Here is a 25,672-nt window from a genome sequence, read left to right on the forward strand (position 1 = left end):
AGGGTAAATTTGGTAATATTGACTTTTATTTTGGAATTAACTATAAAAAAATAGCTTCTCATGGAAACTGGAGTTTGGCTAATTCGATTCCTAACAAAAGACAAGTGACTACTATTTTGCACACTGTACATGAGAGGGACCTAAAGATCCTAGTTGGAAGGAAAACAACACAAGTCAGTTTTTATTGTCAGTTAACTGAGACAAAGTGACACAGAATGTCATAATACTGGAAAGATTAAGGATCTTTGAAGAATAGTCAGAAATTAGTAGCTGCAATATAATCAGTGTCAGTAATAAAATATGATTCTATGAATAAATTTATGTCAAAATATGTCAGTGAGAGAATGACAGATAAAGCAAATTTTGTCTAACGCAGAAATTACCAAAAGTGGAACTACAAATAAAAGATGAAGAGAATGATTTGGAAAAGGATACTGTATTGGATAAACTGGTGAAATTTTAAAAATTAAAAAGGGAAATACAAATGACAAACCAGGAGAATGACCTGGAAAATGTTTTCTTAGAAGATCTACATAACACACTTGTTAAGCACTTGAAGTCTGTGCAAAGGGATAAAGAAAAGTTGAAAAGATATCAAATACTATGGCAATATTTGAATAAATTAGATTAAAGCTGTTAGAAATAAAAGGAATATAAAATTGATTTATTTAATCAAGGTTAAAATAAGATGAAAATTGGAAGTCATTTCTTTATATTCTTTATTACGCTTTTTTCTCTTATTTTTCTTGCGTTTTTTATTCTTTTGTACTCTTTTTTCTTTAAGTCTAGTTTGTATGCATTTTTACTCTGGTACGGTAATTAAAATCCTTATATGAATAATGCCTCCATGAAAAAATGTAAGAAAACCTGAAAATATGTGTAAACATTAAAATATATTAACAACTTGAAAATTAATTTAAATAATACTAGAATAGGAAATTTCACATACATTGCAGAATATTTGAGACTTATATTTTCACACTTAAAAACAGTAGTGAAAAGATCTGGGTATTGTTATGGCAGAAATATAATAGCTATTTCCTAGAAACATTAATATATAAAATATTCTTAAGTATGTACTAAAAATGAAAAAAGTCTTAAAGTGAAAAACACATTGGTTCCTTGTTATATATTTAGTATGGGATATGATTACGACTATATATTTATTTTAATCTCTGTAACTTCTTCTTTTGTTGCATGTTTCCTGATTTTCTTTTTAGAATGGGTTTTTGGACATCTCCCTCTGAGGGTTTATTACTATCGCCCCAACAAATTTTCTTTTTTGTAAGTGATGGCTGCTCGGCTTCATGTACTGCAAAATAAAACAAACAATTATATAATTTTAATTATAGTTTACCTGACAGAATTTTTTAAAAAATTCTACAGTAATACCTTGAGATGAAGACATTGTGGCTTCAACGGGGATCTGCTCTGTTTCAAAATCTCTTTTGAGCCATACTGCTAAACAGGTAAGCCTGGCCTTAGTATTGACCTCACATAGCAATGATGGGGCATTCTCAATCTGAAAAATAAATAAATAAATCCAAGACATTTATTCACATAAACTCCAGAAAAATAACCATGCTATTTTATAGCAGCTAAGGTAACAACCATCACATTGAGGATCAGTAGAGTTCTGCAGCATCCTCTTCCTCAGACAATATGCAGCTCTATCAATATGTATGTATTTATTTATTTATTTATTTATTTATTTATTTATTTATTTATTTATTTATTTATTTATATACTGCCATTATTATTTTACAAAGAACTCAAGGCAGTAAATTTGAAACTTGAACAGCGTATGAAGAACTAGAATAGAGCTGGAAGGGACCTTGGAGGTCTTCTAGTCCAGCCCCCCGCTCAAGCAGGAGAACCTATACCGTCTCAAACAAGTGACTGTCCAGTCTCTTCTTAAAAACCTCCAGTGATGGAGCACCCACAATTTCTGAGGGCAAACTGTTCCACTGGTTAATTGTCCTCGCTGTTAGGAACTTTCTCCTTAATTCCAGGTTGCTTCTCTCTTTGGTCAGACTATGGTGACACCAACGACAGATAAAATCTCAAATGCATTTCTGTAGCCTTATCTTAAAAGAACTAACTTGTTCAACTGTCCCTGTTTCTTAGAAAGCTGTTTTAAGGATAGTCCACACTATAGCCTTTTACTTAGAAGTAAGATCCATTGTACTGAACATTTCTGAAAGGACGTGTTTACAAATTGATTACAAGTCTCACAGTTTTTATTGAATTTGATGCAACATTTACAAAGTTTCTAATGAGAGATCAATGTAAGAAATATGCTTAGATGAGGTGTAATTGTGAGCAATCCAAATTGTACTTATAGCTAAACCTGTATCTCTGTAGTACAAAGTTAGAAAGATTTGAATTCAATTAGACTGTTATTCAGTGGCAGACTGTACAGGTGAATACAACGGAAGGCTTCCATTATTCCAGCAGAAGTTCATTTGGATTATTAAATATGGATTATTTCAATGATTTTCTAACGTTGCAATATCACAATCTCCCACCCCAAAATTGAACTAATTATTTCAAAGGACAATTATATATACAATATGTAATAATGTACAATTTTACATTTAATAAATATTTCCCACTGAGGGCTTGTTAGGAGAAAATGGAAAGCAACGCCCAGACTGAATTCTGATGATGCTGTTCCTCCCTAGGCAGACTGTTTAAAAATAAGAACCATTATGAAACCATCTCCTCTACCTTATACTGTTTGCAATAACCCTCAATTCGAGAATCCTGAATTAGCTTAATAAAATATAGTTAGGAATTATTTGCGAATGATTAAAATGAAGTAACTGTAAAATAAGCAAAGCAAAAGCAAAAGCCTTCAAACCCTAGCATGTTACCTTTTCAAATGACAGTTCCTATCTTTAAAATATATATATATTAATTGTAAAATATTTCTTGAAAAATAACATCTAAGTGCAACATAACCTATCCACATTTATTCAGAAATAAGTCTCCCTGATATTAAAGCAAGCCAGTTGAGTTTACTTAAAACTGCAGCTTTAAGTATCATGGAAATCATGAAATAAGTTAAAGATACAATTCTAAGTTTTAAGGACTGTATCCAGTGGGGTTCTTCCACTCATACAACACTTCCAATCCTTGTAAAAACCACTCTTAAATGAACATTCTTTTTTTTATATAGACGCTGTATAAATCATTTTATCTTCTATTTGTTCTTTGTGTAATTATTAATGGAATATCATCTCTCATTTTTCATAACTATTCTTCCACAGTATTTTGAAGTTTGATACTATACAAACCTTATCAATATCCAGATTCCATGCCTTAATGTACCCATCACTTGATGCTGTTACTAGAATATGTAAGCCTTCCATTTTGAAATTGTACAGTGCTTTGATTCTAAGGATCAAGAGATTATATTACATTTTAAAATTTAAATAGATAAAAAAATATTCATAATATTCAAAAAAGGATTGCAAAATGCTAACAACTATTACTTAATCAAATTCTACCAATATATGAAGAACAATTAACTCTGAATCGTGCAATGGAATCTTACTTTGGTCCCTCTCTGCTTTACTCCAAACACTATCTGATAGAATAAAATGTGAAAAAATGCAAGGGAAAGGAAACAGAGAGCCTAATTTACCAATGGTATACGTTTTCACCAATGGTCAACATAAAAAAACAGCAAAAGAGCTATAATACAACTCCTCCAAAGGTGAGCACATAAATGATATGTTTAAAGAGAAAGACTGATCTAAATAAAAATATTCCAATACTGAGATCACTGAAAATTTAAAGTACTGAATTTTGATATTAACCCTATGGCAATTACATGTACTATCATCAAACAAAACTCAGAAGTAAACAGTATGTTAAAAATTATCATTTTTTAAACATACGCAATTATTTTATTAACAAAAAAATACCTGTTTTCATGAGCTTTAAATTCACAAAGGCATTTTTGAGATTCACAATCAAACAATCGTATGAATTCTTCATCTCCTGTAATAGCAAGTATGGAATCCTTCAAGTAAACATGAAAAAAGTGCATGTATGAGATTGGATTCATTTACAACATTCTAAATTATTTGACACTATTTTTTTACTTACAGTGATAAACTTTATTGAAGATATCCTCTTTTCTGTAGCGATGGTACCAGAGATAGAAGCCGTTTCCAAATCGTATATATCAACTTTGTTAGCTATAGCCACCACATATATCTCACCACTAGGCGACCATTTAACAAGATGTGCATCTAAAAATATAAATCATACAGATTTTAAGAAAAAAGATTAAATCATAGGTGTCATCTATTGCAGATAAGATTTGGCTCTAAGTAGTAGCCAATAGATATTTATTTATTACTATTTAAGAAAAACCTTGCCTTTACACTTTTTATACTCCTGGAATTCAAGATTTATTAGCCTATTTGTCTTTTGATGTTAAACAAAAATTCTTAAAATTAATATTAATAATCCATTAATAGATTACTATGTATAACCTATTAATAAGGATCTAAATGTTACATTCAAGAAATACATCACACACTAGCACTTGGTAATAAAACAACTATGAAAGCCTTGGAAAAGATATTCAAAGACCGTGATGACTTTATTCTTACAAAGATTAGAACTGTGTAATAGTATGACAGATGTCCCCAACCCCTGCACCTCAGGCCACTACCAGGCTGTGGGCTATTTAGAACTGGGCCGCGCGAGCAGCTGGCCGGAGTATGTGCATGCAGCTCAACTTGCATGAGCGGCGGCTCGGGCACTTGTGCACACTGGCTCACCATGTCAAGCTGTGGGTGTGTGTGCCAGCCCACCACTCACACAATGTCTGTGTGCACACACCAGTCCACCACTCATGCAGCCCAGTTCCCTTCTCTCACACACAGCCGGGCCGCCAAGCCGCAAAGTTTGAGGATCCCTGCTCTATGAAACTGAAAATTGGAATTTTCAGAAGCATAATAGGAAAATTGTGGTATTGGAGAAGAGTCTTGAGAATAACATGAGCAGCCAAGATAACAAGCCAATGAAACAAATTAATTCAAAATTCTCATTCAAAGCCTAAATGTCCAGCCTCAAATTATCCTACTTTCTTTCTCCAGAGAATGCCCTAATACTAAGTAAGGTTACTTAGAGCAGAGGTCCCCAACCTATGGTCTGCACCTGTTGGCCACTGGGCCCCAGGAATAGCTGGTGAGCCCTGTCCCACTCGTGGTAGCACCAATGTGCGGGCACTAGAGGCCCCATTTGCACATGCACGGGAACGCTAGCACCGCTGCCAGCATCACACAGGCTCCAGTGGCTGATTTGTGCATGCGCGTGCACACTAGCACCACTGTCATGCACGTACCCGTTTGTGCATGCACCTGCAAGCTGCGCACACGCACATTTCCCTGCTGCTCCCTTTCCTTACAGGCTGCCAAGCCAGAAAGTTTAGGGAACTCTGACTTAGAGAATATGGTTAAAAGAAAGGGGAAAAATATTCTATCACTACTAATTACACTTTGAGATATTGTCACAAGTGTTACAATCATTTGACTTTTTCTTCAAAATTAAATATATGAAATGAAATTTTTAAAAAATGAAAAAACATAGATCAGGTTATTTCTTTTATAAAAGATTTCGGTTCTAAATTAAATTGCTTGATATTAAATACCTTTGAGTTGAATAGAAGCTAATTCTATTAGCAGAATACAAGAGAAGACAATGATTTATTAAATACTTATAGAGATTTAAAGAATGCCTGATTCCAATCTACTCTGAGCACATTACATAATAAAAAACTAGAACAATAAAATAAAGAAATGGATGATAAGAGTCCCTAAAAATATCACAAAAATGGCATAATTTTACCCCAACCATTCTGAAAAAAAGGACTGGGAGAGCAGACAGATTTTCAGTGCCTTTTAGAACATCTTCAGGGCGGCAGCTATATACTCTCTGAAGAATTCTATTGCAAAGGGCAGGCAGGGTCAAAGAGCACATTTGGAACTCTAGAGAGTATATGGCATGATAATGGCTATGATGGTGGGACTTGACCATTCACAAAGCATCTGCCATGGTAGATATGGCTAGTTACAAAGTAACAAAACTGTGCCCCTTTAACCTCTTCAGAATGCAGTCTACTATGCCAATTTTCTTTACTTTGTAAGTATTATTAAAGCACAGCAGGTTGAATATGGAATAATAAAAACTCAACACATTTTAAACTGCCATACCCAAACAATCTTTCAGTTTTCAAAGATTTGCTGAATTCCTATCGTACAGTTTAAAATTTGATGAGTTCTTATTATTCCACTATTCAACCTGTTACCAGTAAGGATAGTTATCTGCAGTGGAATTTTATAAAAAGTCTGAGATGGTCCTTGACAAAGGTGGCTTAGTGCAATTTTGAACAAGAAAAAATATATATTACTGTTTTCCAAGCTTTACTTTCACTAGACGGTGAAAGCTACCTTAAAAGATTTGATAAATTTAAATAATAATGAAGAATAAACAAAAATAAATAGCAAAGGAACATACTTACTTTGCTTTATGTTTTTTATGAAAGCAGATCTTCCTTCTACGAGGTTCCATGTTCTAAAAAAAAAATACCAATACAAATGTTTTGAACCGAAGACAACTTAATTATTTTAAAATTTAAGAAATGTTTAAAAGTAAACACTTTAGTTTTTCTATGTTCTAATTTTAACTTCTACATTAAAGGGAAATATTTAAAGAGTTAAAGCTGCTGATAAAATATGTATCCATAAATCTGAATCTACAATAATATTTTGTCCATTAAAGGTAAAGGTAAAGGTTCCCCCGCACATGCGTGCTAGTCGTTTCCGACTCTAGGGGCCGGTGCTCATCTCCGTTTCAAAGCCAAAGAGCCAGCGCTTGTCCGAGGATGTCTCTGTGGTCATGTGGCCGGCATCACTAGATGCCAAAGGCTCACGGAACGCTGTTACCTTCCCACCGTAGCGGTCCCTATTTTTCTACTTGCATTTCTTGTCCATTACTCCTTCCTAATTAACAAGACTGTCGTATACTAATAAGTAAATCATTTTCATTTCAGTAGTTATGGAAAAAGATAGATGATGGTACAAATTACAGGCAATATGGTTTCCTTTTGAGGAAAACCTTGAGAGTGCAGAGAACAACAGAGATGGCAAGGGACGTGGATGCTAACCTTATGAAGAGTGGTTAAAGCAATTTGGTATGTTTAGTTTAAAGAAGAAGAAAAAAGACCAAGGGATGGAGGATAGCAACCTTCTGACGCATGAGGGGATGTCATAAGAAAAAGGAAGTAATACCCAGGATAAGGCAAGACCCAGTTGGAGGAAGCTTCACTGTGAGAGATCCAAACTTGTCCTAGAGAGGAACTTTCTGACTGTTAAAGACGGTGGTCCCCAGCCCCCAGTCCGTGGATCAGTACCGGGCTGCACAAACAAGCAAAGCCCCATCCATAGGATGCACAGCACACAAAACCACTCCCCCTCCAGTCCGCCAAAAAAACCTCTCACCATGTAACTGATCCCTGGTGCCCAAAAGGTTGGGCACGTCTGCTGTAAGAGCTATTAAAAGTGAGTGAAAAGATGATAATATATTTAAGTGACTTAATTGGCAAGATTAAGCTTAAGGGGCATATTCTTAGTGTTAGCATTTAATTTTCAAAAAATAAAATTTTATTTTGGAAAAATAATGTGCAGCCACAAAATTTTGATATTAAAAACTCTGTTCTGGGTTATATCTCTTGATCATATGGAGCATAACCAAGAAAGGTCCAGTGATTATTCGTCAGCCTGAGCGACAAATAAACAACTTCCTTCCAACTAATTTGGCAATCTCAATTAAAATGGGTGAGTATTAAATGACTAGAGAGCCCGTTGAAAAGATAAAGGTATAGGATGTCTGTTCTTCTGAACTAAGGTAAAATAGATATAAGGTCTTTAAAATAGATTATCTAGGACCCTATTGGTCCTGCATCTGAAAAGCCTGAACATTTCTGCATATATGATTACCATCCCACCCAACTGGAATACGTTTGTAAATGCCCTTTGTATATGTGGGTGTGTCTGTGTATATTTTTGAAACAGCAGCTGTTTCAAAATCATTAGATTTAACTTTAAAAGTGTATTTATTTAGAAAATTAGTTATGTTAGATTAACAGGCAGCCAACTGTGAAAGTCTGCTAGAATGGATTATTAATACATTCCTAGAGGAACTACTTTTACAGGCTAGTACATTAGATTCCCCTTTAGCACCTCAACCTTTTGCCTATTCTTACTTTTTCAATCATGCATCCCAATCATACCAACTCAAGAAATGTTTGTGTGTCTGTGTGTGTGTCAGAGAGAGAGACAGACAGACAGACAGAGAAATCTTGATATGTTTCTTTTTTTAATAAATATTTTATTTTCTAGTTTTGCAATCGTAAGTACTTAACAAACAACGTGTTGTTTGGGTCCATTAGTAATTCGGTGGTACATATTAACTTCCTCACTCTAAATCCAATACTATACCATCTAGTGCTTCCTCTCTTCTTCTGGTGGTACACATTTTTCTACACTAGGCAAATACAATTCTTATTGCTGTTAATACATATACAATTGAATATCAACATTATCACATTTTTCTATTATACAAAATATCAATAGTGTCAGTTTAAAATATCTTTTCTAACCAAAACATATCTCAGTTGCACCGGCTTTAAGGCATGTGTGGAAGTTGGAAATGGAAATGGCAAGACAGCAAAGTAGAGAGCATAAAACTTCATCTGGATAGTTTTGGAAGCATTTACTATATTAGATTACTTTTACTCAATACTTATGTAACTTATAAATTTGTTAACTTGTTTAGCAATAACGTCTCTGATATTTATTTTCACAGCTTGGAACAGCTAATTTTTTTGAAGTTATAAAAAGCATTATCTTAAATAAAACAAAGGCCATTTGCAATCTTATGACGTACCTTAATGTTTTGTCTGTTCCTACTGATAAAGCCAACTTTCCAGAAGGATGAATAGAAAGAGATGTCACATGGCCCCTAATACATAAAAAGCATCAAGATTTTTAATACAAATAGACCATTATCAATATATTCAATCATAATATGATCCATATGAGTAAATATAAATATTATATTAAGCTTATGTTAGACCTTACCTGACAGTCTTTATGGCAGAAACTAAGATATTAATTTCTAGCAATTGTAATTACAGGTAGTTTCCTTCTCCAATATTTAGGGAACATTTTAACAAAAAATATTGGTTAGGTTCTTAAGTTTTTGTTACCTTTTATCTCTGTTCTCTAGTTTTTATACTATATATTTATTGTTTCTGAAATACATATGAAATACATATATGTTTGTATATATACATGTGTATATGTATATATAAGGGACGCAGTGGCTCAGTGGGTTAGGACGCTGAGCTTGTCGATCAGAAGGTCGGCAGTTTGGCAGGTCGAATCCCGAGTGCCGGGTAGCAGAGTGAGCGCCTGTTACTCGTCCCAGCTTCTGCCAACCTAGCAGTTCGAAAGCACGTAAAAATGCAAGTAGAAAAATAGGGACCACTACGGTGGGAAGGTAACAGCGTTCCGTGCGCCTTTGGCGTCTAGTCATGCCGGCCACATGACCACAGAGACGTCCTCGGACAAGCGCTGGCTCTTCGGCTTTGAAACGGAGATGAGCACCGGCCCCTAGAGTGGAAACAACTAGCACGCATGTGCGGGGGAACCTTTACCTTTTATATGTATATATACATATATATGTGTGTGCATATATATGTGTGTGTGTACATACACAGACACACACACACTCAATAGAAACTTTGGTCATGGAGAAGCAAAGAAATATAATAAATAAATGAAAAAGAGGTTTCATCATGTACTTTTTTTCCCCCACTGCATACTATATCATTCTGGAGAATCCTGAATCTCTTGAATATCCCAAAGGTGCTTTTTCACAAGGGAACTGGACTTTTTTTTTCAGAGCTTATTCAGAGCTGATGAAGCTTCTTGGATGAGAAGCAAAACATCTTCAAAGAAGAACAAGAAAGTCCAATTACGTTATAACAAAGCAACTTTGGGATAGCTATGACCTAGATCAGAGGTCCCCCACCTTTTGAGCACCAAGGACTGGTTCCGTGGAGGGCATTTTTTCTGCAGACCGGAGGGGGTGCAGTTTTATGTACTGCCCTGCTCAGGGGCAGGGCAATGCTAGTGCTGGTGGGATGCTCAGGGGGCGGGGCAATGCTAAAGCCAGTGGGACGCTCGGGGGCAGGACGATGCTAGCACCGGTGGGACGCACAGGGGGGCAGGGCGGTGCTAGCGCTGGCAGGACATTTTGGGGCGGGGCAGAGGTAGTGCCAGCGGGATGCTTGCTGCTAGCGCAAGTGGGGGGGAGTGCACACGCATGTGCACGTGCACTGGCCAACCCTTCATGCAGCCCAGTGGCCAAGTGGCTGCAGCCCGGTACTGGGCCGTGGCCCACAGACTGGGGAACGCTGACCTAGATGACTGAGAATCTCCATACTCAATCTCTTGAATACTTTTTCAGATAGGGGCAAACAAGCACTATTGAGGAAATAAAACTTTGCTTACATTGTTATGGATCCAAATTATTATATAATTATATAAGAGAAAGGGGAACATACTTGTGGGCTTGAATTGACTTCAAGCATTCCCATTTTTTTGTATTCCAAATACATATGAGACCATCTTCAGCTCCACTCAATAGATGAGCACTCCCATAGAATTCCAAGCAGGTTACAGTGCCTGAAAATCAACGGGAACAGTTTTAGTCAAGCTTTTTCGTTTTAAATGGAGGGTATTTCAAAATGGTTTTGTAGCAAAATCATAATTTATATATCCCTACAAGTTTACAGAATGTCTTGCCATGCTTTTAAATTTTATTATCCAGCCTTTATTTTTTTATATAAATAACTAACTCTAAGTGGTGAACATACCTAATATGCTTTCCTCTTCCTATTTTCCCACAACAATCCTGTGAAGTGAGTTGGGCTGAGAGAGAATGACTGGCCCAAAGTCACCGAGCTGGTTTTCATGCCTAAGGCAGGACTAGAACTCATGGTCCCGATTTCTAGTCTGATACCTTAACCACTAGCCCAAACTAGCTCTCATAGTGGCGTAAAAAGAGAAATCTATGGTATCAGTAACAGGGGTCCCTGAAATGACAATCTTTTGCCAGCAGGGCTAAAAAGGAAGTTAACCACAAACACTCTGCATAGGTAGTTGTTTCAGGCTCTATTCTCTGTCATGGGCAAAGATATCTTTTTAGGCCACGTTCATGTGCACTGCTTCCTCAGGAGACTGCTCCTTCTGTCAACCCTTGTTTCATTATTTTGCTGCATAGGACATGTTCTTGGTAATGAAAGCCTTAACAACTGCCCCTTTTGAACCCATTAGGGTGATTCCTATTACCATAATTAACTTGAAAGTCTAATACGGAGATACTTGGTTTCATTTCTCCTTTGAAGAGGCACATTTGTTATTTCTTGGCATCAAGAAAGATATTATTTTGGAATCTCAGAGTAGGTAACAAATGTTTGTCAATATAACCAAATACAGAATTATACTTTTCTTAATATTTTTTTAAATATACAAATGGAGCCTTTGCCCCTTCTGATTACCCCATTCATTAACTTAATAGTTCCATCTGCCAATGAAATTAAATGGAACTGCATTATCAACATTAGACAAATGACATAAATTAAAAGCAAGTGAGACAGTTTATATTTTTATAATAATGTGATTATGCAAGTGACATAGTTCCACAAGAATTATACCCTACAATTTCATACATTTGTGAAAAACAGACACTTCTCCTCAAAATGAGTTTTCACCATATTGCAATCCTGCTGAGAACTATGCCTCACTCATCCAACTTTTCAGGGCCCACTTCAATACCTCATCCTAAGAAAGCAGAACTCATGGAAGCAGTTTCTTCCAAAAGGAACTTTTATTAGGAGAAGTTGATAGCAAGCATAATAGACAGGATCTGAGGGGTTCCCACTCAGATCAATAGTTTATAAGTGTCGCAAGCAAACCCCACCCCAATAGTTTATCCGGTCAGTTCGAATGGGCCAATCCCCAGGTGTTAACTCCGTTGTGGGAAAGAGCTGATAATGCCAGGCTGTCTCAGGGTTGCAGCATTTTTTTGTTGGGTCTTTACACCTTCCCTTCCAAAAGCAAAAATAAACCAGTTGCTGGAATCGCATTCCTTTCTCCTCCCCGCTTTCAAGCTGATATCAAGGGGGAAAGATAGTTCAAAGAGTGTGTATGTGGAAACAGCAAAAGTGTTACAGTGTAGCAATAGAGCAGACATCTCAAACACAAGGCCCGGGGGTCAGATCTGGCCCGCAAAGTGGTTTCATGTGGCCCGCGAAGCCATCCTGGAAACAGTGAGGGAGCGGCCCCCACTGCCTTGGCCCTGGCCCAGAGACCCTCCTTCTGCCAGAGACCCTCAGATCTGTCCCACTCCTGCCCAGGCCCCCATAGGCACCCTTGATGCGAACGATGTAGAGCTGGCCACGCCCACCCAATAGGCCATGCCCACCCTGGCCATACCCACCCGGCCCCCTGAGGGCAACCGCAATGCTGATGCGGCCCTCAATGAAATTGAGTTTGACACCCCTGCAATAGAGGAAAACAAATAGCTCGCAGCGTTTCCCATCTCCCCTCCAGAAGCATGGCAGAACCCAGAAGTGCAGAAAGATTAGAGGTAGAATTAAAGTTAGAAAGAGCTCCCTTAGAATATGGGTTCTGACATAAAAGAAACATGAACTCCTTACCATTGTGATGTACCAATGCTCCATGTTCTACCTTCTTTTTCATGTCATAGATTTGTATAGTTTCATCCTTGCTCCCAGTGACTACATATCTTTCATTCACAGCTACTGCTGACAGCGAAGCACTGTGTGCATGATGGGTAAAATCGGGAGCAATTGCCCAGTTCTGAAAACAAAAAATATCAAGACTAAGATTTATTTAAAAACCAGTCAAATCAGCTGTGATTTTTCCTATAACATTCCAGTGTACTGTTTTTAAAAACAAAGTAAAAACCTGAAAAGCATTTATCTGCACAGATCCTCATCTAGCATACTTAGCACATCTTCCAAATGCTCATCTAACGTTTTGTTGAATGCTTGAATGTAAACATTACTAAGTTCTAAGTTTCTTCTTCAAAATAAAGGATGACAGATTACTTTGGTATAAATTAGTAGAATTGTTAAAATAGAAATCATATCTTTAGAAAATCAAATGCTTTGAAGTAGTAGGCTATTACAGTAATGACCCTGCTATGTGGTTACAAGCTATCTATACTTTATAGCAGTGGTTCCCAACCTTTTCTACACCCCGCGCCCCTAGAACACTTCTGATATATTCTTGCACCACTTACAAAAGTTCAAAATAACAATTAATTATGCTTATTATATTTTGAAAACCCAAGTTTTCACACCCCCTGGAATATTGTTTCACACCCCCAGGGGGTGCGAGCAACCTGGCTGGGAACCCCTGCTTTTTATAGGGACAGGCATTTTCAGTTTAAAAGAAAAATCAGACCTCATTAGCCAAGCCATAATATACTCAGTCTTTTCCTATTGATCAGAAACCAATTCCATCTACTTCAATTAGCAGCAGTTATTGTCAATTACTGCAATTATAGCTAGTGGGCTTAGATATCTATTACATGGCCACTGGACTTTACAACTAATTTAAGTTAGAATGGTATCTGTGTAATCTAACTGCATTTCCACAAAATGAAACCTTGTGACATGTTTATTTTCCAAAATACCGGATTTTGTTAGCGATTTCCAGATGAAGGGCCTCTCCATAACTAAAGGATGTTGTTTTATGTAGACCACTGACATTTGTGTTCCACAATTTTTTTCTACAAATTTCATTATTTACTTTTTAAAGGCTCATTTCTTAAATTTCACTTCAGGCAATCAAATTGCACTTTTAAATATACCAAAAAAATGAAGCATACCAACAGCTTTTCTAGACTAAAAAGCCAACTTCAAATGCATTGATTTCTTTTGTATCCATTACATGAACAGATTCCCTCTCAGGCTACACTAATCTGTTTGTAATGTTGGTAGAGATGGCAAATCAGTAGGTTTATATTTCTTTGATTACTTTTATTGAGTTTTAATGTAAGGTGCCTTGAGTCTTTCCACTTCGGAGGCTGCAGTGGGCTTTTTTTAATGATAGTGTTCAACTTTGGATGCTTAAAACACTGAGATTCTAAATGGCAATTGACAGATATAAAGGAAAATAAATAAAGGTTATTCTTTTATAAATGGTACCAAATGTAACACCAATGAATTGGTGGCCATCTATTTCCTGCTTAGACAGAGAATTCACACATGGTAATCAACAAAGTTCTTTTGAAATGTTAAAAAGGATACTCACCTCAAGAAGGTGAGTAAAACAAGATAGTGTAGTGACGAATGTGAGGAAGTTATTACAATAAGTCTTTTGAAAGTAAAGGTTCAAAGATCTTTTAGAAATGTAAATGACTTCAAAGACTAACTTAAGTTTCTTGGGATGGGCATGTATTGAGAAAAGAAAGTATAAATGCTTGCTTTGAAACTTGCTCAGCGCACTCTTTGAACCCAATCCAACTTGGGAAGGGTCTAAGAGGCCGCGTTTGCAAACGCTTTCTTTCTTTATTTTCTTTATTCTTTTCAATTTCTTTTCAATAAATCTTTGTTTTTGTTAACCAGACTTGTCTTTGAATTGTGAGTATCAAATTTTGGGTTTTTAAATCTCACAGATAGAAACATTACCACACTGAAATCATACCAATGTACTGTAGCAACATTTATAAAAGGAGGGGGGGAAATATTGGTTCCTTCTACCACGAGCTCCCTCACGTTATGGCTTCCCAGCAGACGTCCCTAAAACTTCGGCCACGTTAAACTGGGAAGCCAAGTTTGGGCTTTCTTCCGGTGTGGAGAGCACGAGGTTGGAAAAACCGTTGCTTCCAACCACCAAGACCAGAGGCCTTAACCTCTATCAAACACTCTTTAGACAGCCCTCTATGAAGCTGGTGTAATCTAAAGGCCGACATCATATTTAAAAACAAAAAAGAAAACAACAAAAAAAAAACTGCCGCGGACGACATCGTCCGACACCGCCAAGCGCGCTCGCTGCCCGGAAGGAAAGGCGAGGCGAGGCGAGCCACGGGGAAAACGTTTCCGGCCGACTGCGCGGGAAGGTTCCATTTTCTCCGCCCCGCTGCAACGTACGATGCTCACGAGGCGGAGCTGAGCGCGAGACACGCCGCCGAGGCTTCTGGGAAGGAAACTGAGCAAGACGAAGCGAGCCCACGCGCTTCCCCTGCCCTTGCGCACGCTGAGAGCTCGCAACTTCGGCGTCGCTTCGCGCCAAGCGTGCGGCCCTCGCGGTGAGTATTTAGGGCCCGTTAAGCAACTTAACTCTCGCCTTTTCTGTGTTCCCCCCTTCTCTTATTTAAATCTTACCTCGGCCGGTTGTATGGAGAATCCGAACAGAATCTGTTCGTAACATCCCCCCAGCACCTCCATTTCTCGGCCTTCCTTAGCGACGCCTACTACTGTGGGGTCCTTTTCTCTTGTACCGCGGCCTGCTAGCCGCCTGTCCGTTTGGTCTTGAGAGCGAGGTGTCTACTCCACCTCCTGAGACGAGGAGCCGCGAAGTGGTGGCCGCTCCCCGTTTCCAAGACTGAATCTTTTAATTTCTTCCGTCGTTGGGGAGCGGGGGGGAGAGGCGGGAACGATTTGTTTAAAAAAAAAAGAAAAAAAGGAAAAAAAAACGGAAACAGGCAGTCGCGAAGACAACCCAACCCGTGGCGGAAGTCCGTGGAGGGGAGGGAAGGCGGGGGAGGGGAGGCCGACGGCGGCGGCGGAAGGGAGCGTTGCGATCTCCAAACGGCTGGTGATGGCGGCTGTCCGGAAGGTAATGTTAGTATTCGGGGTTTTGAGAGGAAAAGGACGGGGTCCTTTGCCTCACGGACAAGCAATATTAAGATGCTCCTGATTCCGAATCTTCCCCGCTTTTTTCCGCTAAGCGCCGCGTGAGCTCTGCCCCGCCCCCAATAGGGAGGCCTAGCACGCGCTGCTGCCTTTTCTCCTCATCCCCTCCGCTTCCCTTTTGAGTGCGTTTAAGCTGCCTGTGGAATAGGCCTGGAGAGACCTTTTGGAGCTGCTTTTACTGATAACTAGGTTATGAACGGGGTCAGAGTCTGTTGGCGTATGAATACGTTCACATGTATGTGCTAATATGTTCGCGCTTACGTACGCGCGTGCGCAGAGGCCTCTGAATTCCCTTTAAAAAAAACTTCCAACTGGTCAGTTTCCTAAGTTTTCTCATTTAAAGATTGTAATCTTCAACATCGGTATTTCAAAGTAAGCTTTATTGAAATTATCGATGTTTATTTTCCAACAACGAAGCTTAGTAGTACAACTGTGCTATATTTAAAAATAGCATTTTAATTTTTCCTGGGGTTAACTAGACATAGCTCCATTGGTGGTTCTCCCCCCCCCCCGCGCCTCATAATTCCATATTCAAAAGAAAATGTTGGTAGATTAAAAAATAACAGAGAAATACGGGCACTTCCATCTAAAAAAAACCCCTCTTTCTCTAGTTTTAAATAAAATACTTAAAAACTAAAAATATAAATGCAGAAGTGAAAAGCAACCATTTTATAAGTCAGGCCCGATTTTCTGATAATGTGAAAAAATCATACTCTAATGATTTTCTAATTTGAAAAGAACGAAAAAAATAGCTATTTCTATTTTCCACCATGTTTTTGGGATTTGTATTTAAATGTATTTGAAATTTGGCAGATTAAAAAAAAGATTTAATGCACCTATTTTTTCCTTGAAAAAAGATTTTGGGTTGGCACTTTCCAGTGAGATTGTCACACCACCAGCTGTACTTTCTACAGACATTGGAAGGTGACATGGTCACAAAAAAGTCTGTCCCTTTGCTAAACCAAAACCAAATCATATTAAGGTTGATGTTTGGACCAGATGTCCAAATATTTATTATAATCTATTTTTGCCTGTTAAGTTCAGTACAGGTAGTGTTATGAAACAGGGTTTTTTTCTAATTCTTATATTATTTCTTTTTATTGCAGTGAAGTCACAAGTTCTTGAACAACAACCTTAGACGGAGAAAAAGTACTGCTGTTACTTCAGTTTAGATGATTAAAGTAACAAGATCTCACCTAGTTCTGGTACTTGCCACCTTCTACAGCTAATTTTTTTAAATTTCTTAAGTTTGAACATTTGACACTCATCGGTAAGTAAAGTAGCAAAAGTTGAATTTATAAAATGTGAATACCTACTTGCACAGCAAATATTTCTTAAAAGATTATTAATCTGTTGACAGTATCCTTGTAATTGGATTTGTTTGTATTAGTATTGAAATCTACAGATTTGGTCATTCATTTTTTTTCCTTTAATTTTTTCCCACATTTTTCTAATGTAGACAGAGTTTATGCTTAGTATAATATGTAACTGGATTGTTTTGGTGGATTTTACAAATCCACATTATTTGACTTCTGGGTATGGGGAAGATAGTAGTACTGTGAAGCAGTAGTTTTGTAACTGGCACTGCTTGCTGATAAAACTGATTTTTTAAAAAAACCTGAAAATAGGTTTTACCATTTTTGTCTAATGAATCAATACCGAGCTGCCCTTACCTGGAGAAAATAGATCTGTTATAATTTTATATTTTATGAATTGCAGTTTTATTGTATATGGATTTTTGTATACTTCAATGTATTTAGGCTAGATATTAAATCCTTATTTGGGGACTGTGTATGAAATGAAGACAATGGATACAGAATTACAATTTGGTTCAGAATTTAGTGTTTTAGAAAGCAGGGTATGGGTGGGCCTCGCTGTTAATGGCCCTAATTGAATTTGGAATTTCTGTTGCTAAATGAAGCAGTTAAGTGAAATATGATTGCACTGCTTAGAGGCAACTGTTACTTCAGAATTTCCATGATGTTAAATTCATTTTTAAGCAGGTACAAGCTTCTTTCTTATTGACTCATTTTTGACAATTAACTTTTAGAATGAATTCAACTGATTAAATAATTCTACCAAAAAGAACAACTAGCAGAATGCATTCCATGAATTCCAATGCTACCATGTCGGGACCAATTGCAATGGATAAGGGGGAAAGATGTAGTTCATTGTGTTTATGAAAGCCAGTTTGATATAGTTAACCACTGTGATATAGTTAACCACAGGTTAGAAAATAGACTGAATTCAGATCCTATCATAATCATGAAATAATCATAATCGAATCACGAAATAATCATAATCACGAAAGCCAGCTGGGTGACTTTGCTCTAGTCCAGGGGTCAGCAACCTGAAACAGTGAAAGCCACTCGGAACCAGTTCCCTCACAAAAGGAAAAACTGGGAGTCGCAAAAAATGTGTATACATGCGCGCATGCGCAGAACAGGGTTTGACTGAAGAGTGGAGCCAAGGCAAGATATGCACCTACCCTGCATATTTGAATTGATTGGTTGAACTTTTTTAGTCCCACTTTTTTTTTGTTTTTTGGACTGCACATGGCAGAGGACTGGGAGCTGCAGGAGACGGCTGAAAGAGCCGCATGCGGCAGGCCTGTGCTCTAGTCGCTCTTTTTCAAGGGTCGTTGTAGGGAAAATAGCAGGAGAAAGATATGTTGGATATGTTCACGCCTTGAGTTATTTGTAAAAATAATAAAATTGGAGTACAAATAAGTGTTTATAATCAGACCAGTTCAAAATGTAAGTCTTCAAAATTTATAAGTGTATAGTTCCTGTATACTTTTTGGGGTTGTGTCATCAAGATGCCATCTACAAGTTGACCGATATTATTCTGTTTGCCCTTCTTCCATCTCTAAATTTGCTTCAAAGGATGGGGAGATTTTTTTTGTGGAATAGCTTGACCCAAAGGTGCAGGGGGAAAGAAAAGAGAAATGTTTGTGAATGGCCGTCTTCTGTAATTAAGAAAGAGAGATATATCTTTTATATCTTAAGAAAAAACAGTATTCAAAGTTATTTTAACTTGCTTATGGACGACATGGAATATTCTGTCTTTGTAACGTTCTGTCTCCTTCCCAAAACAGTTACGGAAGTATATTGTCACTTCTGTTCCAGATCTAACATTTCTAGAAATGTATGTATTCCCAAGTTGTACGGATTGGCCTGTTGTAAGGAAATAGTGTACATTGTGATCAGTGCTATTTTGCATACCCTTATTTTACCTGTATATTATTAATCATTAAATATTTTCTCCCTGTCTTTACTTCCTAGTGTCAATAACTTCTATTTCAGGATGGCACATTTTAATTAGAACTGGAAAAATGAATTCTACAAATAGAAAAAAAATAAAAACCTTTAGTGACATAATGAACATTGAGGGTGGCTCTCAGTGTTCTGCTGATCTGTAAATAACATTGCAAAAATGTGTATCTGGCTTATTTACACAAAACCTTATCTTTTGTTTTTAAATACAGCATCAGAAAAAGCAGCTACTACAGACTTCTTGCGAAGATAGCTTTTTACAATGGCTAGCCAGGTAAGATAATTTGATAGAAATGCGGTTGCATTATTAGCTAATTTGGGGGAAACACAATCTTGTCCAGAATTCTTGACAAACGGCAGGCTTGAACCCAGTACCCCTGGGGAAGGGATGATGGGTTTTTAGCCATATACTTCCCTCAGATAAATTTCTGACAAATTGTTCTCCCCTGCTGTGAAATCTTTAATCACGCCAACTGAAGCAGCTTGGGGACAGAACAGGAAACTTTGCTTTCTGCACTATTGCACAGTGAGTTCTTGTGGTGGGACTTTCCTATAACACTCACTATTTAGGAGGCCTTCATTGGAACTGCTACCATTCATGTAAGTAAAACTTAACAAAAATGTTAAATCTGTATCCCTGAGGTGAGATTTACTGTCTGCCTTTGGTTACTGCCTCCTTCCCTTTTCCCATATAGTTGCCTCTGCTGGCTTTTATTTTTTTATTTTTGTTTTTAATGTGACACTTTTGTCACTTGCATGTCACTTGTGAAAACCAGACATGAGTTCCTTCGGCTGTGCTTTAGACTTATTCCAGACAATTTACTTGAGACTGGCCAACAACAGCCTACAACAGAAGAGCCCCAAGTCCATTTTCTGTGTTTAAATAAACAGAAAGAGTGACCCGGCTCCACATCTTATCCTGCTGTAGTTTCTCTGAGTGAATAAGCAGGATCCTTTTGTAAAAGAAATCTTAAAATGACGTGCTCAGTCAGCCTCTAATGATTAACCTTTTTTTTAAATGAAGGAAGCCGAGGGAGTCAAAATGTTGGCGTGAAAAGCAGTAACTCCGATAGCCAGCTTGACTAAGTCAGGGGAATATGGCTTTTCATACAATCCTTTGGCTCTGTTATTTTTGCCAGGCATTTTCCCCAGAGGCTGCTTTCCCTCATGGGAGGCGGAGGGAGAGATGGGACCCCAGGCTTCTGTCAAGGGAAAGGTGAATATGGGGAAATCACCGAGGTGGTGATCGGGAGAGGGAGGGAGGCATTTAATTGAGATGAAATACTGTATAACTGTTTTTCATTCTAGCAGGATACAGTGGGAAAGGCCAAAAAAGAAAGCCTGCCTCTGTGGTGGAGATCCCCCCACAAAAAACGGAAGAAAAAGAGTAAAGCAAGAGCAGGAAGACCAGATTTTACTAGTATTCCAAGCAGGTGAAGAAATCTTGAAACTGACAAGAAAAAAACTGGCTCTTGTCTGTATATAATACCTAAATCAAGTAGTGAGAAGTTAATCAGAACCAGCACACTCAATTGTCCTCAGATTCTTTTTAAAGCTTTGTGAATTGAAAAGCTGCTCATCACATAGCTAAAAAACAAACAAAACAATAAAAGGCAGTTGTACAGAAGTGTTAAATTTAGTTAGCAACTTTCAAAAGGTTCAGTGGAGATGAACTGAAAATGTGAAATGAAGTAAGTAAAAAAAAAGCACTAGGCAATTGTTCGACAAGCATCTGGAGAACATCTCAGCGTGATGGCTGCATTTGGTCCTTTGGGGTTGATTACTGCTTCTCAGAAGGTTTCTTAATTTTACCTTCTTGGTGTTACATAAAATATGATTTTCTGTTGGACCTTTTTTCTTCAATACTGAAGGTTTTGCTACATTCTGCATTATATAAACTTCACTTTGGAAGATGCATGCTGAAAATTCACAACAGCCTTGCCAAAGCTAGAAAACCAAGAAGCCTATTAATAGCATCACTGTTGGGATCTGAATTAGAAATGAAGGTCATTGCAAGATATTGGCAAGCATATTTGTTTCCATAAATTAAGCTGTGGAGTTTTATTTAATGTCACAGAAACGGGTATAGTTTTTAATTAGATTAAGACTATTACAAGTTAGTTACTGAATATTTGCCAGGAGAATTATTGATAAAGCTATTTGAAGGTTAATTGTTATTCAGCCTTCAACTGAATGGAGTATATAGATAGGATGTATGTATTAAATTGGCATTAGTATGTTTGCTGAAATATTAAGCTAAGATGTATGTCTACATGTGTGTGTTTATTGTTCGGTTCAAAACAACACTAGTACCTAACCTTACAGTGTTTTGGAGAACTGGTTAATCTGGACTATAAAAGGGATGGTTTCATATATGCTTCTATTACTTGATCACTTTGTCTTTATTTAACAAATTTAGAATTGGGAATATAAAAATACATTTTTGTGTTAGACACACAAGTGCTGAATAACTCATAAAAAATATTTACCAAGCTGATAGAAATAGAAAGTTTCAGACAGTTCCAATTGTATAAGCAAAACAAAAATAGAATTAGTAATTTAAAATGTAGGGAGGGTGTTTTCTTTTTTTAATTTTAAAGGGTTCAGATTAAATTCATTTCCTGGCTAATTTTGAACTGAGAAAGTTGAACCTGTTTAATATTTTGATTAGCCATCAAAATCCCAAGCTGTAGCTAAATTTGAAAATTCAAAAAAAATTCCCAGAAGAAGGTAGTGGCAAATTATTTTTGTATGATTTTAAGAAACTTCATGGATGAACGCATTTACCAGGGCATAACAATGAGCAAATAAAAGAAAAAAGAAAATGCAATTTCATTAAATGGCCCAAAAACCTTTAAATTTGTAGTGTTTGGTCATTCTGAAGTTAACTGTTGAGAAGCAGGTTTTTAAAATGGTACCTTTTCTCATAAATATTGGTAGTAATATTTGGATTAAGTGCTTTGAGAAAGGCTGTTTTGAGTTATAGAAAGTGCAAGGCCAATTATACAATCCATGATCTGCTTATAACTGAAATTGGCACTAGCCAAGTTTACCTGCATGGGACTAAGTGGATTTCTTCAGTCTGGTTGCTTTTTAAAAAAAATAAAGAGGAATGTTGTTCAGACATGACCAGGATATTTTTTTTCTGTGTATGGTGCTAGTGATGCACCCTGAATAAGGACAAACAAGTATTGGCTGGATCAATCCTAGGTAGGTATTCTGAGTTATATTCACTGGAAAGTAATCTAGTGGAGACAGGGTTCTGAGGTTTACATTGCAAGGTGATTAATCATGTTTTTTCTTCTAATTTCTTCCAGGCCGGAATTTGTAAGGCAAGAATTTGTTAGGGCAGAATTTACCAGGCCTGAATTTGCAATATTTGTAGGAGAGTTAACTCCTGAAGTGGATGACTTTTTGCTGTATGACTATTTTTTAAAAAAGTATCCATCATGTATAGACTGTAAAGTGGCCACAGATCTTCTGGGATATTCCAGGTAGCCCATTATGAATCAAAATGTTTGTGTGTGTGTGTGTATGCAATACAGATTTCTCAATCACATCAAAACCTAAATATTGTGAGTTTTCTCAAATTTTTTGAAGTTAAAGCAGAGACAGTTGAATCAGCACTGTACTGTATTCTTGTTTTTTTAATGTTATGTGGTGTGCTGTGATCTATGACTGAAAGACAGTTTTATTGAAATGCATAGCTTGGGATGTCATCTTTTTACATCAGTTAATGCTTTGGAAAGAGGCTCTGCAGACCTGCCCCACTCTTGATTTTTTAGGAAAGAAAGATCCTTGACTCCATTTGGTTGAAGCGATAGGTTCTTTTATGGAAAGATGCTGGCTGCAGTAAAGTCAGGCTGGAACTTCCTGCACTTGTTCAAAACAATGCAGAAAGTCCCTGCACATCCCATCTCCTCCCATGACCAGTCCATCTTCAACCAGTAAGAGTCCGCCTATGTCAGGGGTAGGCAACCTCAGCTCTTTTATGACTCATGGACTTCAACTTCCAGAATTCCTGAGTCAGCTATGCTATGCTGACTCAGGAATTTTGGGAGTTGAAGTCCATGAGTCATAAAAGAGCCGAGGTTGCCTATCCCTGGCCTAGGTGTTTTGATAACACTTGAGATGTTTAGAGTAATTTTATGTTCTTTCTCAGGGTACACAGCCTTAGTTGCTGGCACAAACTCTTTCTGAGCTCTCCTGCTCCTCATCAAGCTATCTTTCCCCGCACCCCCCCACCCATTTTCCTGTCAGGTACACATGCAGTTTGATTGCCCATTTGTTCCCACCCCATGTTCCCCTCCTGTTGTGTGTGGCTTTTTTGGCAGTATTACTAAAGTTTGTGTTTTAAAATTCCTCAGGGGTTATGGTTTTGTCAGATTTTCTGATGAAGGTGATATGATGAGAGCACTACAAGATTGTCAGAATGCACCTGGTCTAGGTGGAAAACGAATTCGATTGACTTTAGGAATTTCTAAAAGGTAGTTGATGCAAATTAACAAATCTTTTGGGTTTCAAATCTCTTGTGAAATTGTAATTTGTGTCTCATTGCAAAAGGGAGTTTGGTTTCTTAAAAATAATGTTTTTCAAAATGTTTTGCTTTCTTTTTCTATTAATACAGTTGTTATGAAACAGTACATAGGCAGGTCAGCTTCTGGTTTTCTTTAAAAAGTACTGAATAAATACGCTTTAATTCTTTGCAAAATTACATTGTGTCAAAGCATGCATGCAAGTAATCAGGGTTTATAACTTGTTCCATTAGGATTAGGAGTTTGGATGTTTTAAGTTGCTCTACTGCCACTTTGATTCCCTTCTCTTCATTAATGATATTGATATCTATCTGAATTTCTTTGCTTATTTTATTCTGATTGGATGAAAATAAAATTGTTACATTTTTATGTATATATTATACATGTTTTCAAACTTCGTTATTCCCTTTTAATGTTCACAATAATTTTAAAGTAATTCTATGATTACCTTTTATATTTAGGAAACAATGTATACCTAAACAAAATGTAAAGCCCTTTTTGTCACCAAAATTCAAAGAATACTTTTCATTAAAAAAAATACAGCATATAACTTTAGTTCTATAATACTCTGCTGTTGCATTCCAAGGCACCACAGCAAATTCCAAGGGTCTTGCAGGATATTTTAATAAACAGAATTATTAGTTTGCTGTGGCATCCTAAGATGCTGCAATGCACAATTTGGAAACGTTTAGAGGTACTATGGATCAAGAAAGTTTGGGAATCTGTTGTATAATTTTTTTCACAATATATTCTCTTAAATATGTGATTTTATTTGCATTTAGTAGTTTTGCTAATGTGTGCAAGCAAAGTTAACTTGGCTGAAAGTATATGAAAACAGAAGAGATACTTAAGAGAGAGTAGGAGTTTTGCTATTTGAAGTAACAATAGTGATATCTGTAGTAGCTTTTTTAAAGGATTTTCAATGTTTTTAGTAGACTTTCCCTATTCAGTTGTAAACAGTGCTCTTAAATTCTAACTTAATATTTTCCCTTTGTGTTTTAGACTGAAAGCAGAATTTCAAAGGTACCAGCCCTATAGTTACAATGACTATTACCAAGACTATCAAAACTATTACCGCCAGTACAATTATGATAGAAATGAACGCTATGACCGATTTGATCGCTATGATCGTTTTGACCGATTTGATCGAGGCAGCCGCTTTGGTGATCGTTTTTCTGAACGTTACCCTGAGCATTTTGGTGATCGTTTTCCTGAACGTTATGTTGAGCGATTTGGTTCTCGTTTTGGTGAACGCTATGACTATCCTGAGTACGGAGATTATCCTGAATATGCAGATTATAATGCTGACTATGGTGATTATAATTACACTTACGCATCTTATGAAAGGATGCAGCCTACTGGAAATATGGGACAACAAGCAATGAATCCAGCTTTATTTCAGGTATTCACGTAAATCAAATTAGAGTTTATGACCCTTTGCCTTTTAGAGCTGTTGGAGTCTAACTGTCATGATTCCCAGTTATACTACTTGAAAATTACAAGTTGTGAAGTTTAGTATTTCTGGAAACGCCAAGTTCTTTAGTATTTTTTTAAACGCTTTAAATGTATTGGCTGCTTTTCAGTGTCTTCAGCTGCAATAAATTAAATTTTAAGATGGAGATACTGAAAAGGTTCTGGATAAATGTTTCTTAGGCCTGTATTTCTGTAAGATGTTTGAATTTCAAAGACGACACCTGAATACTTTCTCATGTGATAAGACTTTACAGTGGAACTTAAACCCACAACATATAATTTACAAATCTAAATTCTCTCTTGTATATTTCTCAAACCCCCCTACCCTCCAAATATGTTTATTGATGGTTGTC

At 37.0% G+C, this 25,672-nt stretch overlaps 2 protein-coding genes across 17 annotated transcripts in view; one reads left to right on the forward strand and one right to left on the reverse strand.

Moving 5' to 3' along the window:
* Nucleotides 1-80: 80 nt before the first annotated feature.
* PAK1IP1 (PAK1 interacting protein 1) lies at nt 81-15,596 on the reverse strand. 2 transcript variants are annotated; one of them, XM_083360674.1, is made up of 10 exons: nt 14,433-14,706; nt 12,809-12,971; nt 10,652-10,772; nt 8,968-9,042; nt 6,542-6,594; nt 4,117-4,262; nt 3,933-4,030; nt 3,300-3,399; nt 1,393-1,522; nt 81-1,312 (listed from the first exon to the last, which is right to left on the reverse strand). In XM_083360674.1, the coding sequence occupies exons 2-10, from the start codon at nt 12,849-12,851 to the stop codon at nt 1,164-1,166; spliced, it is 915 nt and encodes a 304-aa protein (XP_083216800.1). In that variant the 5' UTR covers nt 12,852-12,971; nt 14,433-14,706; the 3' UTR covers nt 81-1,163. The 2 variants fall into 2 exon arrangements, with proteins under 2 accessions (XP_083216800.1, XP_083216799.1); XM_083360673.1 differs by lacking the exon at nt 14,433-14,706 and adding an exon at nt 15,506-15,596 and having other exon boundaries at nt 82-1,312.
* LOC310639188 (tRNA selenocysteine 1-associated protein 1-like) overlaps nt 15,224-25,672 on the forward strand; it is a 13,257-nt gene continuing 2,808 nt past the window's right edge. The window contains exons 1-9 of one of the 15 annotated variants that reach the window (XM_083360690.1): nt 15,224-15,429; nt 17,143-17,306; nt 19,524-19,585; nt 19,794-19,911; nt 20,451-20,527; nt 20,620-20,744; nt 22,629-22,805; nt 23,679-23,798; nt 24,849-25,248. In XM_083360690.1, the coding sequence (XP_083216816.1) occupies nt 20,498-20,527; nt 20,620-20,744; nt 22,629-22,805; nt 23,679-23,798; nt 24,849-25,248 (852 nt within the window). In that variant the 5' untranslated portion in view covers nt 15,224-15,429; nt 17,143-17,306; nt 19,524-19,585; nt 19,794-19,911; nt 20,451-20,497. Of the gene's footprint in view, nt 15,430-15,843; nt 15,960-17,142; nt 17,307-19,523; nt 19,912-19,977; nt 20,528-20,619; nt 20,745-20,982; nt 21,003-22,628; nt 22,806-23,678; nt 23,799-24,848; nt 25,249-25,672 lie in introns of those variants that run through there. The other 14 variants (XM_083360691.1, XM_083360683.1, XM_083360692.1 and 11 more) reach the window with 14 other exon arrangements.

Source organism: Vipera ursinii, assembly GCF_947247035.1.
Source record: "Vipera ursinii genome assembly, chromosome: 3".
Lineage (NCBI taxonomy): Eukaryota > Metazoa > Chordata > Lepidosauria > Squamata > Viperidae > Vipera > Vipera ursinii.

Coding starts and splice junctions, on each gene's coding strand:
- PAK1IP1 (XM_083360673.1), bottom strand. CDS start 15,568: ATGGAGGTGCTGGGGGGATGTTACGAACAGATTCTGTTCGGATTCTCC. Junction 4,263..6,541: donor CATAAAAAACATAAAGCAAA/GTAAGTATGTTC, acceptor TTATATTTTTAG/ATGCACATCTTGTTAAATGG. Junction 3,400..3,932: donor TTTAAAGCTCATGAAAACAG/GTATTTTTTTGT, acceptor CTTGATCCTTAG/AATCAAAGCACTGTACAATT.